The sequence below is a fragment of the Trichosurus vulpecula genome, chromosome 1 (genome assembly GCF_011100635.1).
Source record: "Trichosurus vulpecula isolate mTriVul1 chromosome 1, mTriVul1.pri, whole genome shotgun sequence".
NCBI classification, from domain to species: domain Eukaryota; kingdom Metazoa; phylum Chordata; class Mammalia; order Diprotodontia; family Phalangeridae; genus Trichosurus; species Trichosurus vulpecula.
Window position 1 is genome coordinate 232,230,711 of NC_050573.1, and position 22,586 is coordinate 232,253,296.

Sequence of the window (22,586 nt, forward strand, 5' to 3'; positions counted from 1 at the left end):
ATATAGTTTCTAAAAGAGCGATAGAATCTAAATTTTGTCAATTGGTAACAATAATCAGATAATCTAAAGGGGCCAGATTTAGTTGTAATTTCTGACTGAAACAACAAGTGGTATGACTATCTACTTCTAAGATAGTTCTAAGGTTGGAAACTGTTTAGAAGGACTTCCTTTGCTAGGATAGCCCATGTTTTTCTTCTGTCTTAATTTTTCATTTTCTGGTAGGTTTATTGAAATTAACTATCATTTGCATTTGAGAATAGGAATCATATTTTCATTTTATTAACAACTCCTTTTTCAAAGATAGGAATCATATACTTTTTACCAGATCCCAGCATCCCTGACCTTATTAGACAGCATGATACAATAGAAAGTGAATTAAGTCCAGAGCCAGTGAATCGGGGTTCAGATCCTACCTCTGGCACTTACTACCCTTGTGAGAGTAAGCAAGTCACTTAGCCTCCCTTGGTCTCAGTTCCTTCATCTGTAAAATGAAGGAGTTGTACAAGTTGTACAACTTTAAAGGTTTCCTTCCAGGTTTAAATCTGTGATTTTGTGCTCCTGTAATTAAGCAGGTCAGATACACCTGGATGAAGCTAACAGAAAGCTTTTCATAACATGAAGCTATTATTAGACCTTTCTGACTTCATTTCAGTTATTTTAATATTGTGGAGACTTAAAGCCCACTTCAGTTCATACTGTTAAATTAACTGAGTCCTTTTCATCTAAATCTGATATTTCTAATTGCCCTAGGTTGCTTATTGGGCAAAAGGTTAGGATCAAAAGATTAGGATCAAGATATTTAGTGTAATGAGGCAATTAACCTCCTGTTACATCAAAATTTTTTTCTCTGATTCCCAGGCCATTCAGTATTGATTTGGATCAATACCTGGTTTTGGTTGTTTTTTTCTTATAAACTGCAATCTAAATACAATCATGTCCTTTACATCTTGTGGAATTCATCAATACATTGATCTCTCATTTGGCTTCTTTTATTACTTTGTTGTTTCAAGGTTTTGGAGGTCAGGGCAAAACAATTCTCTAATTTCCTCCCTTGTTTGAGTAGATGAACACTCAGTTCAATTCCAGAAGTATTTATCAAGTGCTTATTAGGTGCAAGAAATTGGAGACCCAACGTGTTCCTGACCTCCTGAAGCTTGTTCTACTGGAAGGACACTGGCACATTTCTCTGTCCACCATATTATTAATCCAAGTGCTACTAAAGAACCAGATCTTGAGTCTAACTTCTACTTAATTCAACAAGCATTTATTAGGTGCCTTTTATGTACAAGATTCTATGTGTGCGGCACTGAGGACACAGAAACAAAACCCCCAAAATAGTCCCTGCCCTCAAGGAACTTACAGTCTATTGAGGAGAGAGAACAAGTATACAGATAAATAAATGCAAAGTTTTGTAAAGGCAGTTTCAAGAGGTAGAAAGCTCTAGTAACAGGGAGACATTAGTGTTCTGCCTTCAGGGAAGAGATTCTAGGAAACAGAGAATCTCTTCCAGGCATGGAACACTGCCTCTACAAAGATAGCAAGGGTGAGAAATGGAATATTGGGAACAGCAAGTAGACCCAATCAATCATGAGATCACAGATTTAGTGAAGTGCAGATAGGACTTTATGAACCTTGTGACAGACTACATGTTTGATGTCTTTAGACTGGCCCTCTCAAACTTGGAAAAGCTCTCCAGCAAACTGACTACAAGGTAATGAATTTTTTGGCCCAGCTATCCATGAAGGGCAGCTAGGTGGCACAGCAAATAGAGTGCTGGGCCTGGTGTCGGGAAGATTCATCTTCCTCATTCAAATCTAGCCTCAGATACTTACTAGCTGTGTCACTTAACCCTGTTTGCCTCAGTTTCCTCATCTGTAAAATGAACTGGAGAAGGAAATGGCAAACCACTCCAATATCTTTGCCAAGAAAACCCCAAATAGGGGGTTATGGAGAGTCAGATGCAACAGAAATGAATGAACAACAAAAACCCATGAAGATCTTCTACTAGATCATGGAAGAGTTGCTGTCAGAGAAGTTAGTACCCAGCCTCACTGATGAAGCGAAGCATTACCAAAGTATGGTTATCAATTTTGTGTCTCATCCACCTGTAAGTAACAGGATAGGAACAGTATCATCTCACATTTGTGTCTCCTCCAGTACCTAGCATTGTAAGTACTCTGTGCATAGTAAGCAATTGAGAAAAGGTTCTCATTTTAAATTATTCAATTTGAATTAATTGAATTTGAATCATATCTCAGTCTATGTAGGATTAAGGATCTTAACCTGAGGTTCGTGGAGAGATTTCAAAGTGTCCATATACTTAGGAAAAAAATTACTCATTTATTTTCATTAACCTCAAATCAAAACTTAGCATTTTATTCCATTATGATTTTTTTAATCAGAGAAACGCATAAGTAGGCTTTAATAATAGATTGCTAAAGGGGCATAAGATTTAAAAAAAATAAAAACCCCTGCTGTAAAGTAATTTTATTTGTTTTTCCAAAAATAGTTTTAACAATTTAAGAGATATAGTTGGTTGTTGTCCTTCATTCTCAAAGAGGACCAAAATAACACCACTATGATCTTGGAATGCTCTACATCAAATCAGGCACAACTAGTCCATATGAACATTTGGAATGGAGATGTCCCTAAATATATAGTATTGAGCATGTTAAGCGTAGCAATATATGGGATAACAGAAGTATACCAACCATATATTTTGCTGCAAGTTTATGTAGGCAAAGACACAAACCACTCTCTTCATGAGCAAAGTTTAAATGAATACAGGAAAACTTTAGCCTTCACTGGGATTATTAAGCATATGTTCTAGGAAATCTCTTAAAGTGTCCCTGAGTATCCATTGTAAAGACAGAGAAGAAGGAAAGCTCTGGCAGCCAGAAAAGCTCATTCTTTCCTCAACTGAAATAATAGAGAAATAAAGGTGATGATATTAACAAATCAGTAGAGCCAGAGCTATTTCTTTCTAATAAAATTAGGCCCATTTATAACCAGGGTCCAGGACCTATCTATATGTGCCTTACTGATGTAGTACTTCCATTTTCTAAGGCATTGGCACCAAAGCCTACAGATTGGCACCCAGCCCACGTGTATCCTACCCGAAATCCAGTGAAAGGAGGAGGATGATTAGTAGTCAGCATCAGGACCATCTTAGGGAATGAGCTAGGGCTCTGAGAATTGGGAGAGGATGTTGGTCTTGGGCTTGAAATAATGGGTTCCAGGCATAGCATGCAGTAGGACACAAGGAAAAGCCAGAATGTGAGGCTTGGTGCTCTAGATGTGACATGATTACTCTCAGCAAATAGAAGCTGGCTCCATGAACACATCCAGGAAAACTTAGACACAGGCATGCATGCACATACACTTAATTCCTTTTTAACTATACATGTCCCTGCAGATATACATCTGAATTCCCCTGGATTCTTATCTCTTCTTGATGCTTCCACAAACCTTTAAAAAAAAAACAATCACAAACCTATAATAGTCTGGCAATGTTTAATAGGATTATAGACGGAGTTGGATGGGATCATTGAGTCCAGACCCCTTATTTTACAAATGAGGAAACTGAAACTCAGAAGTTGCTTAGGATCAACCAATCAGTAAAAGTTTATTAAGCACATATTATATGCTAGACACTGTTCTAAGTACTAGGAATACAAAAAGAAGCAAAAGACAGTCCCTGACCTTAAGGAGCTTACAATTTAAAAAAAAATAGTAGCTAACATTTATACATGTTTACTATGTGCTGGACACTGTGCTAAGTGCTGGGGATACAAAAAGAGGCAAAAGACAATCCTTGCCCTCAAGGAGCTAGCAGTCTAACAGGGGAGACCACATGCAAACAAAAATGTATTCAGAGCAAGCCATATATAGAATAAATAGGAAATAATTAAAAGAAAGAAGGCACTGAAATTAAGGTTAGGGAAGATTTCCTGTTGATGGTGAGATTTTGGTTGAGACTTAAAGGAAGCCTAGGAGGTCAATAGTTGGAGCAGAGGAGAGAGCACACAGTAAGTGTTTGAATTAGGATTTGAACTGAGACCTTCCACACTACAGATCCCACCTGCCTACCATTATTCCTTGGTGTTTCTGTTTTAAATCTGAGTTTTGTTTAGTATAAATACTTGAAAATGTAACTTTAAATTGAAAAAAAATTGGTTCCATATTTGGCATGAATGAATTCTCAAGTTTAAAGCATTTCAGTAAACAATTTAAATGTATGTTACAGACACTTTTTTTTTGCTTGCTTGCAGACTTGTTTATTTCTCTAACAATTAGAATGCATATGCATTCTATCTTGCCTGCCCCTCTCACTTCTTTTTGTTGAAGAGATCAAATTGGCTGAAATGAACGTTGATAGTCTATTGTGAGTCTAAGAAATTGCCTTAAAATAGGGTTGTTTGAGATAGGCGGTATAGTCGATAGGATGCTAGATGTGAAGACAAGAACACTTCTGATCATGCATGACTGTGACCCAGGCAAATCTCTAAGATTTAACTGCCAATTTTTAGACAGGTTTCTTGCAATTTGCATTGGTGCAGAGAATTCCCAAACCTTTGAAATAACTTGACATATATGACTTTAACACGATGCAACAGTTTTCCAACATCTATCACTTATAAATAATTTCTATGATACTTAAAAGCACGTTTGTGTGCTAGTGCTTAGCTACTGGATTACTTAGAACCAGCAGAGGGCAATAGATGACAATACAAAAAGGAGAAAAATAGTAAGGCAGGGAGAAAAAGACATTTATAATAATGTTCCTGTCTTTAGGCAGAAAGAATTACCATAGTTATTTATCCATTTGAGAATTTTCCTTTTAGTTGAAACCTGCATAGATCAACTTCCTTCTCATTTCCAAATTTTCTCAAATATGAAACAATGTAAGCAAAACGGACATTTAAATGGTTTGATTCTCTCATTCATGTCAAACATCAAATTCCTAATATTTGGATTCATTATCAAACGATGAACTTAATAGCTATACCAAAATCTGTATGGGAAAATAGAAATAGAATTAATGATTAAAAATACCCAAAACAACCAACATGCTATCTGGGAACAGAGTGTATTTTAATTGATTCTTTTACTTTGTAGTTCACAGAATGAAGATTCCTCATTTTATTTTGATGGTAGTGGATATTCAATTGTGGAAAAGACACTGCGGTCTACTGTGACTCAGATAATAATGCTTTTCAGTACCTTTTCACCTAATGGGCTCCTCCTCTACCTTGCTTCTAATGGCACAGTAAGAAACTTTTTATACAGTGACTTATGTGTTTTTAGATTATTATATAAATGCCTGGGATTTTAATGGCTTCCTCTTTTCTTTGTGTATTTTGCATCCATTTGTTGCATTTTTTTAATGAATGTTTGCCTAGAATGGCTTTTTGTGAATTTCTTGCCATTGGAACTTGACATTCAAGTTTTTCATTTAACCCATCTCATCTCATCGAAAAGGTTTGTGAGCTCAATACAAGTAAACAGTTTAACATTGCAGCCAAAAAGGGTAATATAATCCACAGCTATATTAAGAGAAGGAGGATTTACAGACATGAAGACACAGTATGGTTTTCTGGATAGAAGGCTAGCTTTATTCACAGTCAGGGAGAGGGGGGGCCGAGTCCTAGTGCTGACTCTACTGGCTAGGCACCTTACTTAAGGAAATTGCCTAACCTGTCAGTGTCTCAGGAGATTCTGTAGGACAGTGGTTCTCAGACTTTTTAAACTCTTAGTATGATATTTTTTGCCATGAGGCAGCACAATACACTCAACATTTGACAACATTGTGGGAGATTTGAGAACCTTAAAAAGAATCACAAGCCTATATAGTCTGGCAATACACACAGTTTCTCTTCAATAAGAACAGGGTTTTTTTTGCTGATTTCTTTGTGAGTTCAAGATCAGATGTGTTTGAATGTTGGGAATACATGTAATAGGCAAGTGGTATTTGTTTTGGAAATAGTAAACTTATCATGGTATTCTGGGTATGTAGAATTTATATTAAATAAAATCATTTCTAAATGGTCTGCTATCTGGAATAGCATAATATCCAAAACTTTGCAGCAGGCCTAATCAAACTCATAACCTATCAATATTCTTTGAAAAAATTGTTCCCACAGTGTTGTAAGACTGTAAGTTACAGGGGATCTACGTAGATAGAGGGAAGTTCTACATGGGAATTCTCCTACATTTATGAAATCATAGCTCTGGATCCATCCTAGCCCTGCTTCCCCCCACACTCCCAGCCAGAAAAAGAGTCTAGACTAAGGGAAGTGATAATCCTCTTGTCTTTTATTATAATCCCACCACCCTGCAGTATTAAGTTCAGACCTAGGCACCACATTTTATGAAGAATATTTAAAAACTGGAACATGTCCTATTGGAGCTGGGAGTGAAGCAAGGCAAACAGGAAAGTGAGGGGACTTGAAGCTATGCCGTGGAAGTATAGATTTGGAGGAGCTTGGAATTTTTTTAATTTAGAGAGGGAACTTGCTAGGTGTTCAAGTATCTGAAAGACTGACATACTGGAGAGGGATTAGACTTATTTTGTTTTGCTCTAGACTAGAGGGTAAAACTAAGAGCGCTGGGTATAACATGCTAAGAAACAGATGTCAGACCATGGTAAGGAAAAACTTTGTCACAATTAAAGCTATCTAAAAGGGGAATGCATTTCCTTGGAAAATAATGAGTTTCTCATAATTGAAGGTTTTCGAGAGGATTCTGCATGACTTATTTTGGGGCCCATCTTTGATACAGTTTTTACTAGAAGGCTTTAACACTAGAAGGCTTCTGAAGGCTTTAAAGAGTCTGAGATTCTATGACTTTATGGGAATTTTCTGTGCTAAAAATACCCATCTCTCAAGTTTCAAGTGAAGACCAACTTCACAATTGCCTATGAGAATATTCTGAGTAATCCATTAAGAGAATATTGCCAAGTAGCGAATTCATTCCGTAGCATCATGGCTTTCAATAAAACTTGAGTTTTGTTCCTATTGGATTTTTGTAAGATTCTAGATGGGCATTCTCTGGTGACTGATGTCAAGACAGCAAGAAACATGGTGGTTGGTTATTTGACTGTGTCCAGTCTTCTCAGATTTTTCCTTTGAAAGTATATTACTGTAAGTGAAAAGTCTCCTCATGAAAATGTACCAGTAGATAACTGCCTTTGTTGTGCTTTTTTTTTTCAACAGAGAGATTTCCTCTCTATTGAGCTGGTTGATGGTAAAGTTAAACTCACTGTAGACCTAGGTTCAGGGCCTCTTGCTCTTATCACAGATAGACGTTACAATAATGGAACCTGGTACAAGATTGCATTCCAGCGTAACAAAAAGCAAGGTAAGAAACATTATGAATGCACTGGAACAAATGTAACTTTAATGGAACACTATGCTTCTTGGAATATAACTTTTATTTTATTTTGAATGTTTCTGAACAGTGTGGTAATGAAAATAATTTCTGTAGTATTTGTCCTATAAGTTATGGTGACATTAAAATGGTGTTTAATAAAATGGAATGCTGTGCTTTGTTCATTGAAAATAGTCTATTTTCCAGCTTTAAAAGTTGAATGAAAAAAAAAAGAAAAGAAAAGGTGAAAGGAAATAAAGAATCAACTACATGGTATTTACATTTATTAGGGCCTCAACTGATGTAAGGAAACATCATGGGGCAATGGAAAAAGTGCTGGATTTGGACCAGAGAACCCTGAGTTCAAATCCTGAGTCTACTACTTAATACTTGTGTATCGCCTAATCTTTCTGGATCTCATCTAGAAAATGAGGATGAAAGGATCTCTAAAATTTCTTCCAGCTCTAAATCTGTAATCCTATTTTCTATGATCCTAAAATTTATTGAATGAATATTAAATGTATACAATATATCTAACTTTCCTTTTTAGACAAATATAGAGATATATTCAAATATATTAAATTTTGTACTATAATGTAAAACAGGTTTATAAACTCATAATCCTATCAAAGTCCATGTCAAAGTATTTTTTTAAAAAAGATTTTACACTTTGAGACTTGACAGTTCTCTGCCTAGACTAGGAATAAAGATAGAATTTAACAATAAAAATGTTGTTTTAGAAAGCTTCCTGATTTTCTTCTCTGTCCACTTCCATTTCCCTTTTTAGGACTCTTAGCAGTTTTTGATGCATATAATACCACTTCTAAAGAAACAAAGCAAGGCGAATCTCCTGGAGGGTCATCCGACCTAAATCGCTTGAATAAGGATCCAATTTATGTTGGTGGATTGCCCAGAACAAGAGTTGTAAGGTATCATGTTAGAAAAGAGAATTTTTTTCCGCTATTGATTTTAGTCAGCAAACCAGTTTGCTATGTAGTGGAGAAATTGGTGGCTAAAATGAACAGTGTTTATCATAATTACAGCTCATAATTTTGAGAGTGGTACCACGATTCTTCCCGTCTCCAATATTCATCACCTATTATTAACTTTGACTCTTCCCTTTCCCTCATTTTTCATATGCAATTAGTTGCCAAATCCAGTCAATTATACATTCCCAGCATCTTTCGCATCTGTCATTTTTTTTTCTCCTCTTCCCCTCCCAGCCCTAGTCATACACAGGATTGATTGCACTAGACTCCTCATGAGTCTTCCAATATCCACTGTTTTCCTTTTCCAATACATCCTACATTCTACTACTATCCTATCTTCTGTATATAAAGATCTAGTTATGTCATTTCTCTACCCTCAATCCTTTGGTAACCCCAAGTAAAGATTTATGTAGCACTACCCTCCTGCCATTTACACTATAGAGAAGGATAGCCAAACTGTCCTGATTTCTGTCTTCTGAGCATGCTCTAAGCTCCCTCACTTCTGGGATTTTCCTCACTCTGTTCCTTATGTATGGAATGCTGTAATATCTCTTTATCTGGCCAATTCAAAGGCCATTCTACCATGAACCATTACCCACTCTTTCTTCTTCCCCCAACCCCAATACAGCTAATTGCCTTTTCCCCCTGGGAGCTCACATAGCACTTTTTCTATAAATTTATCATATCATGTATTATTGTTTATTATATTATTGTTATCTGCATATGGATCTCAATTCCCCATGAGATGGTAGCTCCATAAGGACAAGGACCATACCTTATCTAGACTTTATGAATCCCCCAGCACCTAGCATAGTAAATACTTAATAAATGTCTTTTGAATTATTAAATTTATTCAATTATTATGAGCCCAGCATTTTTAGTAAACTGAAACTGAAATTTTCAAGAGGTGTTGGTGCGTAATCTTTCCTTGGGTATCAGACTCACGTTTTTTCAAATGAAAGGCAACCATGGAATCCCTTTGTAGGTTTGATGTCAGTCTATAGGAATCCCATTGACCTTATATCTTACCATGTAGACCTTACAAAAGAATTACTTCTTTTGACTTAAAGGACTAAGACATGAACATCATGAGGCAGTGAGAGTATTCTATTATGGCAGAGAGTACTTGCCATGTGTATAATGGTTAAATTTCTAACATATGAGGTAGTTCATAGTATAACATAATCAGCATAAAATAGATCATCTAAAATCTCACCCAATATTATATGTATATATATATATATGTATATATCTTATTAGTACAGAGTTGTTTGTATGTCTTCTTTCCCATTAGATTGCAAACTCCAAGGGTGAGGATTTGTCATATGCCTTTATTTGTATCCTCAGTTCTTAGCACAATGCCTGATACATAGTAGGTTCTTAATAAATATTTATTTACTGAGTGGAAAAACCAATTGCAAACCTAGGAGTGCAAAAAAGACTTGGGAGCAATGGAGGGACCCCCTGTCCAAAAATATATGGAGCTATCACAACTAGAAGCTTATGAACTTTGTTTTATCTGTAAAATTAAAATTATCATTTCGGTAAATCTGATTATTTGCCTTCCCATATGAAACAACAGAAGCAAGAAGTTACAGCTAAAGACTTACAAAAGATGAGCACCTAGAAAAGTACGACCTTCCTTTAGTGTAGTCGAGATGAATAGGCTTTAATGGCCCCCAAGAATATCATTATCTCATGTGACCTAACAGTAATTACCATTCACTAAGAAAAAGGTAAATCATTTTCAGCAGACTCTATATTTTGTTTATTAAAACAGAGTAATGTATAGCACATATCCCAAACGTTTTCATAAGAAGCAGTTAGAGTGCTGGATTTGGAATGAGAAGACCTGAGTTCAGATTCTTTCTCCTCTGTTTGACATTGTGTGAACTTGAACAAATCACATGTTTATGTGTATGCGTGTATATGTATGTGTGTATACATATACATGCATATATAGCCACACCACAGAGAGAGAAGAGAGACAGAGAGAGAAGATAATTGGAATGAAGTTCTTCTTATCTGAAGGACAGGGTTGTGGGTGGGGAAACTGTGACCTTCTAGGTCCTTGGGTATAGCCTTTTGACTGAGTCCAAGTTTTACAAAACAAATCCTTCTATTAAGGGGATTTGTTCTATGAAGCATGGATTCAGTCAAAGGGTTGCACTTGAGGACTTAGAGGGCCACATGTGGCCTTGAGGGCACAGGTTCCCCACCCCTGGACAAGGTCATGAGTAAGCAACATGGATGGTGTTCATTGGTTCATTCTGCCATATTAATGTCCAAAGGAAATCAAATTAATTGTAGCCCAGTTAAATTCCATTAAGCAAGCATTTATTAGGTACCTACTGTGTGCCAGGCACTGTGCTAGGTGCTGGGAATGGAAAGACAAAACAGGCCTTGCCCTCACAGAGGTTTTATTCTGCCATGTTTGGGTCTTTGGGCACACATGAAAGTCTGTGATACCCAAAATTATTGTGATGAAATTTCCATAAGACAGATTGAGGTTTTTAAGATACTTAGGCTCTATTTTATTATAGGTGGCAAAAATGTTAGCATTATAGAGTTTCATGGGGGTCAAAAACATCTTTAGATATCTATGTAACTACATGAAGCAAATTTAGTTTCATTCTTTTAGTCCCTGGGTAAAATCTTTTTGTTGATTTAAGGGTGTAATAAATTGAATTTCATCTTAGCCATGTGTTCATTTCTGGATAAGTTGTTTTTATTACACTAGGGAGTAGTTTCTCCATATTAGGTCTATTTTTATTCATCCTTTCAAAAATTAGAAATTTGAAAGTGAACCAAAAAATTGTTTTTTTGTTTTCTTCTTTTCCCTCTAGGAAAGGACTTACTAGCAGATCATATGTGGGTTGTATTAAAAGCTTGGAAATATCCAGATCTACATTTGACTTACTCAGAAATTCCTATGGAGTAAGAAAAGGGTGTCTACTGGAGGTATGGAGTATTTTTATGAAGATTATATTGCTGTAACTGGACTATTGATTTATGCTGAGGAGGAATTTATTGAGGCTGTACTGGGACAGAACAGAACCAAAAGACTGTTTTGGAATCAGAAGACCTGATTTTGTTTGGGGGGATTTTTTTTTCTTACATTTAGGAAAAAATAGCTAATTTTTTAATGACAGCAACAAAAACCCTTGACATTTCTATATCCATTGTAGGTCATCTACCCCAGGATATTCAGCCTGAATTTTTGTAACATTTTTCTTTTAAAAATATCTTTCTTCTTTTCATTATAAGTTTAATAAACATCTACAAACATAGAAAAATGGAATTGTATGTGAAACTGAATTTTTTTTACTAAATAATTATGTCTTACAGAATTCAAAATTAAATAGTTCTAATACTGCCCTGCTTGTCTATTTCTCCTTCTGAATTCATTCTGCTCTCTTTTGTTTTTTAATGATTCATTGACACTTTAAAATGTTTTTTTCTTTTTTTTTCTAGTAATACTATCACTACTGCCCTACTTCCATTGCTCCCTTCCTCTCTTCCCCCTGAAAAAAGAAGAAAAAGAAAAGCTTTCTTTTCTATAAAATAAATATAGCCATGTAGAACAAATTTACATATTGGCTGTCTTTTTGACTTCTAAGAGTTCTGGTTCTGGATCTCAATGTAGACCATCCACATCCCTTCACCCATTAGATGTGTGACCGTGGACAAATCATTTAACTTCTCATGACTTTGAGGTGTTTCATTATCATTATTATTAATGATCATTATATCTAGCATTTATATGCTACCTACTATATATAGGGCACTGTGCTAAGTGCTTTACAAATATCCCATTTGATCTTCATAACAATCCTGGGAGGGAGGTGCTATAATTATCCTCCTTTTACAGTTAAGGAAACGGAGATAATTGTCTTGCCCATGGTCACACAGCTATTAAGTGTCAGAGAGTATTTTTGAACTCAGGTCTTCCTGATTCCAGGCCTGGTGCTTTATCTACTTTACTCCCTCAGTGCCTATAAAATAGATCATAATATTCACACTCCCTAGCTCATACAGCTGTTGTGAGGGGAGTGCTTCAAAAATCTTAAAGAAGTATCTAAATATGAGCTGTAACTAGCAAATTGTTCTCTTTTATAAAACAGCCTATTCGAAGCATTAGCATCTTGAATGATGGGTATGTTGAATTGCCACCAAAGCCACTGTTAATAGAGTCTGAGTTGATGGCAACATTTGCTACTAAGAATAGTAGTGGCATCATCCTGGCTGGCCTTAGCAAGGGTAAAGATAAGAGAAGTCGTCGACAGGCCCATGTGGTAAGTTATCTTAAATACTATGAAGCTACAGAATTGATTCAATTCCGTTTAAGAGGTGTCTAAGTGCCTACTATGAGTAAGATACAAAGAGTTCAAAAAAAGGAGTCTGACTGCAAGGGACTATATTCTATTGGGGGTCAGGAAAAGGGGTGCAATATGTATACAAATAAGTAAATGTCTGTGTACAAAGTAATTCTGGTCAGGGTAGAGCAACCCAAGGGATCAAGAAAGGTAGCGCCTGAGCTGAGTTGTTAGAAATATTAAGAGGTAGTAGTAAGAAGGGAAGGTATTTCAGACATGCATGCAGAGGCAGGAGATGGAAGGGGAATAGCAAGTCGGTCAGTTTGTCTGGCAGGTGGAGGGTCTGAAAGGGATTAAATAATGTGCACTGATTCTGGAAAGGTAGGCTAGAGTCGGATTGTTCCACACTTCTGATGTGAGGGCTTGCTCAGCCTTTTTCAGGGCTGCTTGTCCACCTTTGTTATCTACCTGGCGCTCGACCCTCACCTGTGGCTCCAAGAAGCTGTAGCATGCTTAGTGGTCACCTCCTGGTAAACCATTTTGGCAGGCAGGCTAAACCAGATTGAGGGGAACTGAAAAGCCTCAAGTTAGGAGAGATATCTACCCCAAGTGTGTGAAAACTTCCTCCAGCAGGATGGGTGGATGAGAACAGTTTGTTCCATGGCCATGAAGGTGGAACATCCAAAATGCCAAGGTTGGCACTGCATGTTGGGCCATCTCCAGTTGTCTCGACTTTTGTCACTGTACTCTCATGACTGGAAGAGAGAGTGAGGTTAATCGCTTTGGGCAACTCTGCCTCTCTTAAATCCAAACACTACTCTGTAATGTCATTGATCCTCTTTGAAAATGAAGGACAAACAACAGATTTCATACAAGAGGTGACAGAGAACTGTTGAAGCTCCTTCAGAAGGCCAATGACGCGGTCATGCCTGAACTTTAGAAATATGAGACAATTGTGAGGTATATGAACTGAAGAAGGGAGCAGAAAGCAGACAAACCAATTAAGAAGCTATTACCACAGTCTAGACGAAAGGTTATGAGGGTCTGAATTAGGATGGTAGTCCTGTGATTGGATAGGAGGAGATGAATGCATGGGATGTGTAGAGTCAACTTGGTAAGTAATTGGGTGTGAGGGTTAAGGGGTAGTGAAGGATTGGTTCCTTTGGTTGACAACCTGGGTAACTGGAAGGATAATTATCCCCTTAAAAGATACAGGGAAGATGAAAGATCTTTGGAAAAACTAAGAGGTTTAAGATTACTTTAAAATATAAAAATATAATGCATTATTCCTTGTCATTTCTGTCATAATTTGCATTAATTAAAAAATCAGCTTTTGCACATAGCAGTGGTTTCCTTACGTTGAATGATCCTAACTTTAAATGACTGAAGATAAAAAAAGGTAAAAAATGGTTCATTCTTGCCCCCTGCTTTTTTCCATACCACTTTCTTCCTGTATTTTATGACTCTTTTTTAAAATTTTTTTTAAATTTTATTTGGAGGGCAGAAAGCAGGGCAATTGGGGTTAAGTGACTTGTCCAAGGTCACCCAGTGTGTCAAGTGTCTGAGGCCAGATTTGAACTCAGGTCCTCCTGACTCCACGGCTAATGTTCTACTCACTACGCCACCTAGCTGCCCCTGTATTTTATGACTCTTACTATTCATTTGTAATGTTAAAATGTCAAGCATTGAATTTTAATAGTTTTTATTAGAGGAATATTGACATGAATATCCATTGTCCTCATCTGTCACACTGGGACTGAAACTCTCAGAAAAAAAAACGTACATCTGATATATATATAAATGTCAGGTGGAAATTAAAGTTATTTGAGTTAAACTGAATCAAGTTCTACAAACTCAAACTTATATGGAGTTGTAGTAAAATCATTATTGTTAGGGGTAGCTAGGTGGTGCAGTGGATAGAGTACCAGCCATGGAGTTGAGAGGACCTGAGTTCAAAATTGGCCTTAGACACTTGACACTTACTAGTTGTGTAACCTTGGGCAAGTTTCTTAACTTCGATTGCCTTGGAAAAAAAATTTGAATAAATTTAAAAATAAAAAAAATAATCATTATTGTGCATTAATGTTTTAGTAAGGGAAAATATACTAATGAGTAAACCATATTGGAATGATGGACAGGAAAGTGCCTTCTTTACAAAATTACAGACTGATCCTCAACCACACTATGAGAACTAGGGCAAACAATTAAGGTAAGTAGGGAGAAGCCACACCACTTTGGAAAGGCTATGGGAAAAGCAGTGTAGCTGAGAAGAAATATAGGTGGTATGTGAATGGGACTTGTCCACCCCAGCTAAGGTCCTACTCTAGTAAAGACAGTCAACTTCACCCAAGTCAATAGAATCACAGTAAGAGGTCTGGTGAACTGGTCAAAAACCCCAGCAGTACGATTTGGCTAACTCATGCAAGATTGAAGTACTAGAGGAAATTATTGCCTGCTGTAGTTGAGGAATCCTGGTCTTCCTTTTCTGGTGTATGAGTTTGAGTCTATTCCCAGAATGGAAGTGTTAATGTGTGCTTTTTGGCGCATGAAGAATTTGGTTAGGCCTCTCTAGAAGTTTCATGTTTTCCAGCGGGCCACAATATAAAGGGGGAAGGGAATAAGCATTTATATGGCACCTACTATGTGTCAGGCACTTTGCCAAAAACTTTTTATAAATATTATCTTATGGATAATTTGGTTCTAGCCTGCCTTTCTAGAGTTATTTCACATTTCTCTCCCTATATGTTAGAGTTTGTCCCTAAGATTCCCTAGTTTCACTTTATAAAAACTACCTGAAAGGAGGGATTCAAATTCTCTAATTTATTAGCTTTACTCCCTATGATTTTTTCCCTAGTTGCTTAAACCATGTCATTCTAGATCATGAAAAATGAGGAAACAGAAATAATTATGGTTTGAATATGTATTAAAATTCTGAGTGTTGCATCTACAGGGGATTATCTAATAAATAAATTCACTTGTTCTGAAACAAAGCTATTCTTTTTAACAAAAATTATACCATCACATAAATATGCATGCTGTTTATTTCCATGTAGAACAAATTTTACAAAAACTTTGTTTCTATAAATAATCAAAATGCCAAGAATTTTCCTTAATTTTCTGACTACTTATAGAAATATCTTTATACTCTCTTGAAATTGCCTTTTTAAAGCTCAATTCCTTTTCAAATTTAGATGTTTTATCTGGTTTTTTTTTTTGGAGGGGGGAAGGCAGGGCAATTGGGTTTAAATGACTTGCCCAAGGTCACACTGCTAGTAAGTGTGTCAAGTGTCTGAGGCTGGATTTGAACTCAGGCCCTCCTGACTCCAGGGCCAGTGCTCTACTCACTGAGCCACCTAGCTTCCCTGATATTTTTATCTGAATTGTAAAGAATATATCTCTTTCGCATACGCTATTTTCTTTTTGTTTATCAAATGAAACATGTAAAGCACTTTATATACTTTCTCTATAAGAATACTAGCTGTTATTTTCTTGAAAAAAGCTTTAAAAAATAAGTAATTAAATTTCATGAAGAGAACATTCAGAATTAAAATAAGAAAACTAATGTCCTATGGAAAACCTCCCTTAATGTGACATCTTTCTTCACAGCCCTTCTTCTCCATTGTACTGATTGAGGGCCATCTTGAAGTACATATTAATCCTGGGGATGGAATGAGCACTCGAAAAGCTGCCCTCCATTCAACCACAGGAACATACAGTGATGGGCAAGAACATTCCATTGTCTTGATCAGGAATAAAAGGTATTAAAAACATACATAAGGAAATACACAGACACATATATACACATTTGTGTAGTAACCTTTTTAGATGAAAATGTCCCCATTTGTCCCCACAACTTAATTATAATGATTCTTGCATTGAAATAATCTTTAGAGTTATTTTCACAAAATGGAAGTATCCAGAGAGTTTACTATCTCCTGATGTTTTGAAGTCTCAGTAAATATAATAATACAATCCTTAGGAACCCATATTCTAGGGCTCCTGTTAAAGTGTGTTTACCTTATAATAAGCTCCTTTTGGTATTGCAATATAGTTGGAAACTATATCAGATTGTCCTTATGCTTAATAATTCATCAGAGTGATGAATTTTCCTAATCTAGTCCGTATACAAAGATGTGTGCATTTAACTGTTTAAAGGATAAGCATCAAGAAAATATCAAAGTCTTTGTTTTTAATGCTTTAACAATCTCACTTTATTTTTAATACTTAAACAATCTCACTGATACCTGAAGTATTTTAATTGCCAAAGCTTAATTGTGAAAATTCATCATGCATCCTCAAGAAGAAATCATGTTATCATTTCACTGATGCACTGTTTGGTAGTGATTTATACATTGTTTAATAATTTTGTTGTTTTAGCAAACTAATGGAATGGGTTAATCCTTTGCTACTGGTTTGTCCATTTAGAAACAGAGAACCTAACTTTTTGCTTTGTTCTTTGAATTTTCAGAGTCATCACAGTCCAAGTAGATGAGGCTAATCACTCAGAAATGAGATTTGGGCCATTGGCAGAAGACAAGATCATAAATGTATCTAACCTATATGTAGGTGGAATCCCAGAAGGCGAGGGCATTTCTGTCTTCAGAATGAGAAAATCTTTTCACGGCTGTATAAAAAACTTGATCTTCAATATGGAGTAAGTCGAATATAATCAAAGCATTCAAAAGAATAACTTGTCCTTGTAACATTGTACTCTAACATGAACTTTAGTCATATGTGACCCATTTCTATTGCATAGATATCCCAAAGTTCAAGTTCCATAGAACCTGATACTCCATAATTACAAGATAGCCCAATTTTAGTATCTGAGAATCATCTAGGTCTTTATAAGTACTTGAGTCACAAGTAGATTTTGGTATGATATTATGAAAGTCACCCAATTATTCAACTCAATTTTCTGAACCTCTGGAAAGTTGACGTCAGGTTATTTATGCCACCTAGGTTGTACCTAGAAGAGAATGAAATGGTTGTTTTTTTAAAAAAATAACTGATTCTTTGATTACAGAAGAGCCTGCAAAGGTTAAGTTAAAATTTTGATAAATATTGAGAAGAAACTAACATTGAGAACTTGGGCCACAGGCTTATTGCTCTATTGCGTTCTTCAAAATCACAGATGCAGAAATGCGCTGTCATGTTTAAACTAAAGGCAGCTTCCGAGAAAGTGCTTTGTGAACCTGAAAGTGGTAAAAATGAGTTACTATCAAGCTAAATCTAGAGTTAGGGTTGAGGGTTTGTGATTTGACTCATGCTAGACCTGTCTTATGTAGCTTGGCTAGTTTTTCCTTAAAAGGGATTGAAACCATCATGGAGACTTAGTTGATTCAGGAGACCAAGTTTCAGGACATTGATGTAGCTTCCTGAAGGTCTGAATACAAAAGTCAAACCACAAGGAGACAGGACTGGCCGACATGGAGGCTTGGAAATTGTGCTCAACTGAGTGAAATCTGAATCCTTGTTTCATATCCTCTCCAAGCTATAGCTCTGTTATTCTCCTTTTCTTTTAAAGTATTAGATGGTCTGCAAATATCTTTTTTCATTTCAGTTCTCAACCTGAAGCACCCAAATGTCCTGAACCAGGTCTGGCCTACAACACATGAATCTATATAATAATGACATAATATGTCTCAACTACATTATAAAAAGATTAAACCCATAAAAGTAATGTTATCAGTTATTTGCGAAATAATCCAGTATCAGAAATTATTCTTTCTGCATATTGTGGCATGGTAGGTTAATTGCTGGAACCCTCTTTGTTGCCTAGGCTTTTGGATTTCACCAGTGCAATGAGTTATGAGCAAGTGGACATGGACAGCTGCCTGCTTTCAGAAAAGCCTCGACCAACAGTGATCCACGTTGAGGACGTTGAACTTCAGCCAGAGGCGCATCCCTTATCAAGTCCTGTAAGAATAGCTCTGTGTAATGAAACCCTGATTGTTACAATCATAAGCCATGACAGTTCAAATGCAATTCGACAAGTTAACAAATATTGGCACAAGAGCATGCTGTGGCTTTTTAACATAAAAATTAAATATGTCATAACAGCTAATATAGGAGAACAGTCTTTAAAAAGTATTAGATTCATGTAACCTAATTCATGGTGAGGATATTTTCGTTAGTTAATATTTCTCTTTGGAGGCAGCTAGATGGATTAGTGGATATAGTGCTTGGCCTGGAGTCAGGAAGACCAGAGTTCAAATCTGGCCTCAGACACTTGCTAACTGTGTGACCCTGGGCAAGTCACTTAACTTCTGTTTGCCTTAATCCTCTGGAGAAGGAAATGGGAAATCACTTCAATATCTTTGCCAAGAAAACTCCATGGGCAACATGGCATGCTATGGTCCATGGGGTCACAAAGAGTTGGACATAACAATATTTCTCTTTGGTAACACTTTTTACTTTTTCCTGGACAAAAATGAATACTAACATCATGGTATTGATGCAATGCTCATCTAATAAGTAGTATGTTAATATGTTTGAGGCCTTTGAGTTCAAAATTATTCCCTTTGGGACACCAGAGGTCACTTTTACACAGAACTAGAAGCAATAAGTACATAGTATCATTCAACTCCTGTGGTTAGTGTAGGGACAGTTACTAATGCAATGAACTGTAAGAACACCAGATTTGGAGTCAGAAAACCTGAGGTTGACCAACAGCTTTTCCATTTAATAACTATGTTGCCTTGGGCAAGTCACCTAACTTGAGACTCAGTTTCTTTATCTGAAAAGTAAGTTGGAAAAGATTAGAAACTTTAAGGTCTCATTTTACTTTAGATCTACGATCCTATAAATCTTTGGGGACCCTATTGACCCATTCTCTCTAGTGTGAAGAGGTTACAGGACTCCCCCAATCCTTCTAGGCTTGTTAATACATTTGAGGACTCTCAACCATGTTCCCTACCTGGCTTCCTCCCTTTCCAGCAGTATTTCAAACCATAAGTCTGCAATAGGAGGCCTGGAACTCTGGTGCCTCTGTCGTTACAATTGCATTTTCCCAAATTGACAACAATTGTCTTAATCTGCAACAGTCAATGTCTCCTGAATGCTGCCTGTCTTTGGGGAATGTGCCATTGGACCCTATGCCCTTACTAGGACACTATTTTACATAAGACACTCCAGAAGCCAATGTAGATTCACAGAGAGAATATGGAGAAAGGGATAAAGGTTTATCAATAAGAAGGGAAGTTTCCTTTTTTGATGTAAGAAGGAACTGTCCATCAAGCTAAGATTTTATCGATATGTTTTGACGAATGTGCCTTTCTTCTAGCCCAAACATATTTGAATTCTACTTAATTTCATAATGAAGAAAAAAGTTAATATTAATAGACATTTTATTTATACACTAGAACAGAGGTTGCCAAGCTACAGCCAGAGGGCCAAATCTGTGCTGTCTGTTTTTTGTAGAACCCTTGAGTAATGATGGTTTTTGCATTTTTAAATACAATAAAACTTTTAAATGTATGAACTATTCTTAGCTCACCGAGCCCTAGGTGACTGACCCCTGAAGTGCAAGAGAGTAGTGGGCTGGATAGACATGTTGTAGATTTGTGGACCTCTGAAGTTTTTTGGTTTTGTTTTTCATTACAGGAGCAATGTGCAGTGGATGGAGAGCCAGACTATGTCCCCAGTGCCCTTCAGTTTGGGCTGGCTGCAGGCAGTCATTTGGTTTTGCCTTTCAACCAATCTGCTGTCAGAAAGAAGTACGTGTGTCTCAATTCTGTTACAGGGCCCATTACTTTCAGTTTAACTTATGAGGAGTACTTGGAGGGTGTGAAATTTCAGTCATTTCCAAAGAAGCAACTAGCATTCTTCGGTATTATTGCTTTTAGAGGCAGCTAGGTGGTACAGTGGGTAGAGCATTGGGACTGGAGACAGGAAGACCTGTGTTCAAATACAGCCTCAGAAACTTACTAGCTATGTGACCTTGGGCAAGTCATTTAATCTCTGTCTACCTCAGTTTCTTCAACTGCAAGATGGAAATCATAATAAACATCAGCCTCCCAGGGTTATAATAAGGATCAAATGAGATAATATTTATAAAGGGCCTAGCACATAGTAGGCATTTATTAATGCTTATTTCTTTCATTTCTTCCTTATTGGGTCCTCTAATGAGATTAATTATTATCAAATGTTGGACTTGGAGACAGGAATAAGAATAATGTTGATAGCTAGCATGTATATAGCACTTAATATGTAGCAGGCAATATGCTAACCACTTTATAAACATCTCATTTTATCCCAACAATCACCCTGGGAGATAGGTGATGTTATCTGACAGATGAAGAAACTGAGCAAACAGATTAAGAAATTTGTCCAGGGTCACACAGCTAGCGAATGGTCAAGGCTGGATTTGATTTCAGGTCTCCCTGACCCTAAGCACATTGCTCCATCCATTGTACCACCTCGTTGCCCCTAGAGAGACTTGATTTCAATTGTCTTCAAATCCCAGTATCTGAGACAGGATTTGAATCCAGATCTTTCCTTCTGGCTATAAAGCTAGCACTTTACACACTTACTCTTCTTGCAAAGAGATTAAACTTACTCTTCTCTAAACACTAAGCTGTTTTTCTCCCACAAGGCTTTCAGTGCAGCTGACTATCAGGACCTTTGCCTTAAGTGGTCTGATTTACTACATGGCTCATCAGAACCAGGTTGATTATGCAACTCTTCAGCTTCATGGGGGACAGCTCTATTTCATGTTTGATCTTGGGAAAGGGAGAACAAAAGCCTCCCATCCTGCCTTCCTCAGTGATGGAAAATGGCACATGGTAAGTACCAGGACGCCTGGATTCTCTTCTCCAAAGTTCCATTCACTTTCTTAGACATCCGCTCCCCTATTTTACTTAAACAGAAACAGTTCCCTGACTTGCTGTGTCAACAAGCTAAAGAGAAGTGAATTACAGCCACTCAGTGATATAAGTTTACCAAAACTTTTAGAAGGAACTTTCCTGAAATGGATATCTAAATTTAGCATTTTTAAACTGGTTTTCATTTTTATCAAAGCTATATTAAAAAGAATTGATAAGATCCTTATAAATACATAGCTTTTTAAAAGAAGTACATTTTGTTCAGTTATTACTATAAATGTAAACTTGGAAACTGTGTCTCTGTTCTCTTAAGATACAGGATTTATGAGTTAAATAAAAATAGAATGTTTATGATGGCCTGAATAGGAAAAAACAACCCTTTTTTATTCTGACATTTGTGCAATTTAGTTAAAAAATAGAACCTTGGATTAAGGAAAATATAAGGAAAACACTAATTTAAAATATATTAATTTGAAAATTGTGATTATTCTGAAAGGGACTGGACTGTCAGTTAATAAGCATTTATTAAGCACCTACTATGTGCCAGGCCTTGGGATAAGTGTTGGGATTGCAAAGAAAAGCAAAATATAGTCCCTGCCCTCAAGGATCTCATAGTCTAAGGACTGCTTAAAAAGTCCTTATGCTAGGGGATTTTTCTTTTTTGCTTTTTGTTTCTGGTAATGTACATAGATTCTGATCAGGTTGGACCCCTGTTGTGGAATATAATGGGATTTATGCAGTCTATATACATTCAGATCCCTACTGTGTCATTGTGCCATGGAAGAGATGATCAGGAGAATTTGGGGAGAAGAGTTGCTACATATAGGTTCTCATAGTCTAATGTTAATAATAGTATTATCAAGTGCCACCTTCACTCAGAAGCTGCCACCATCCCTGGATCCCTTTTTTCTGATTGATTTTGTAGTTTGTGTATTACATTTAGGCTACTAGGTGGTGCAATAGATAGGGTCCTGGACCTGTCATCAAGGAGACCTGAGCTCAAATTCAGCCTCAAATATTTCCTAGCAGTGTGACCGTGGGCAAGGCCCTTGACTTCTGTCTCTCTCAACTGTAAAATGAGGATCATAATG

The 22,586-nt window shown here is 36.6% G+C and overlaps 1 protein-coding gene across 1 annotated transcript in view; it reads left to right on the forward strand.

Moving 5' to 3' along the window:
- The window catches only part of LAMA1 (laminin subunit alpha 1), a 193,764-nt gene that overhangs the window by 155,613 nt on the left and 15,565 nt on the right, over positions 1 to 22,586 (forward strand). The window contains exons 49-58 of the mRNA XM_036764599.1: positions 5,119 to 5,269; positions 7,215 to 7,359; positions 8,156 to 8,297; positions 11,204 to 11,318; positions 12,482 to 12,652; positions 16,280 to 16,431; positions 17,142 to 17,327; positions 18,453 to 18,591; positions 20,276 to 20,388; positions 21,267 to 21,456. Of these exons, the coding sequence (XP_036620494.1) occupies positions 5,119 to 5,269; positions 7,215 to 7,359; positions 8,156 to 8,297; positions 11,204 to 11,318; positions 12,482 to 12,652; positions 16,280 to 16,431; positions 17,142 to 17,327; positions 18,453 to 18,591; positions 20,276 to 20,388; positions 21,267 to 21,456 (1,504 nt within the window). The remainder of the gene's footprint in view (positions 1 to 5,118; positions 5,270 to 7,214; positions 7,360 to 8,155; positions 8,298 to 11,203; positions 11,319 to 12,481; positions 12,653 to 16,279; positions 16,432 to 17,141; positions 17,328 to 18,452; positions 18,592 to 20,275; positions 20,389 to 21,266; positions 21,457 to 22,586) is intronic.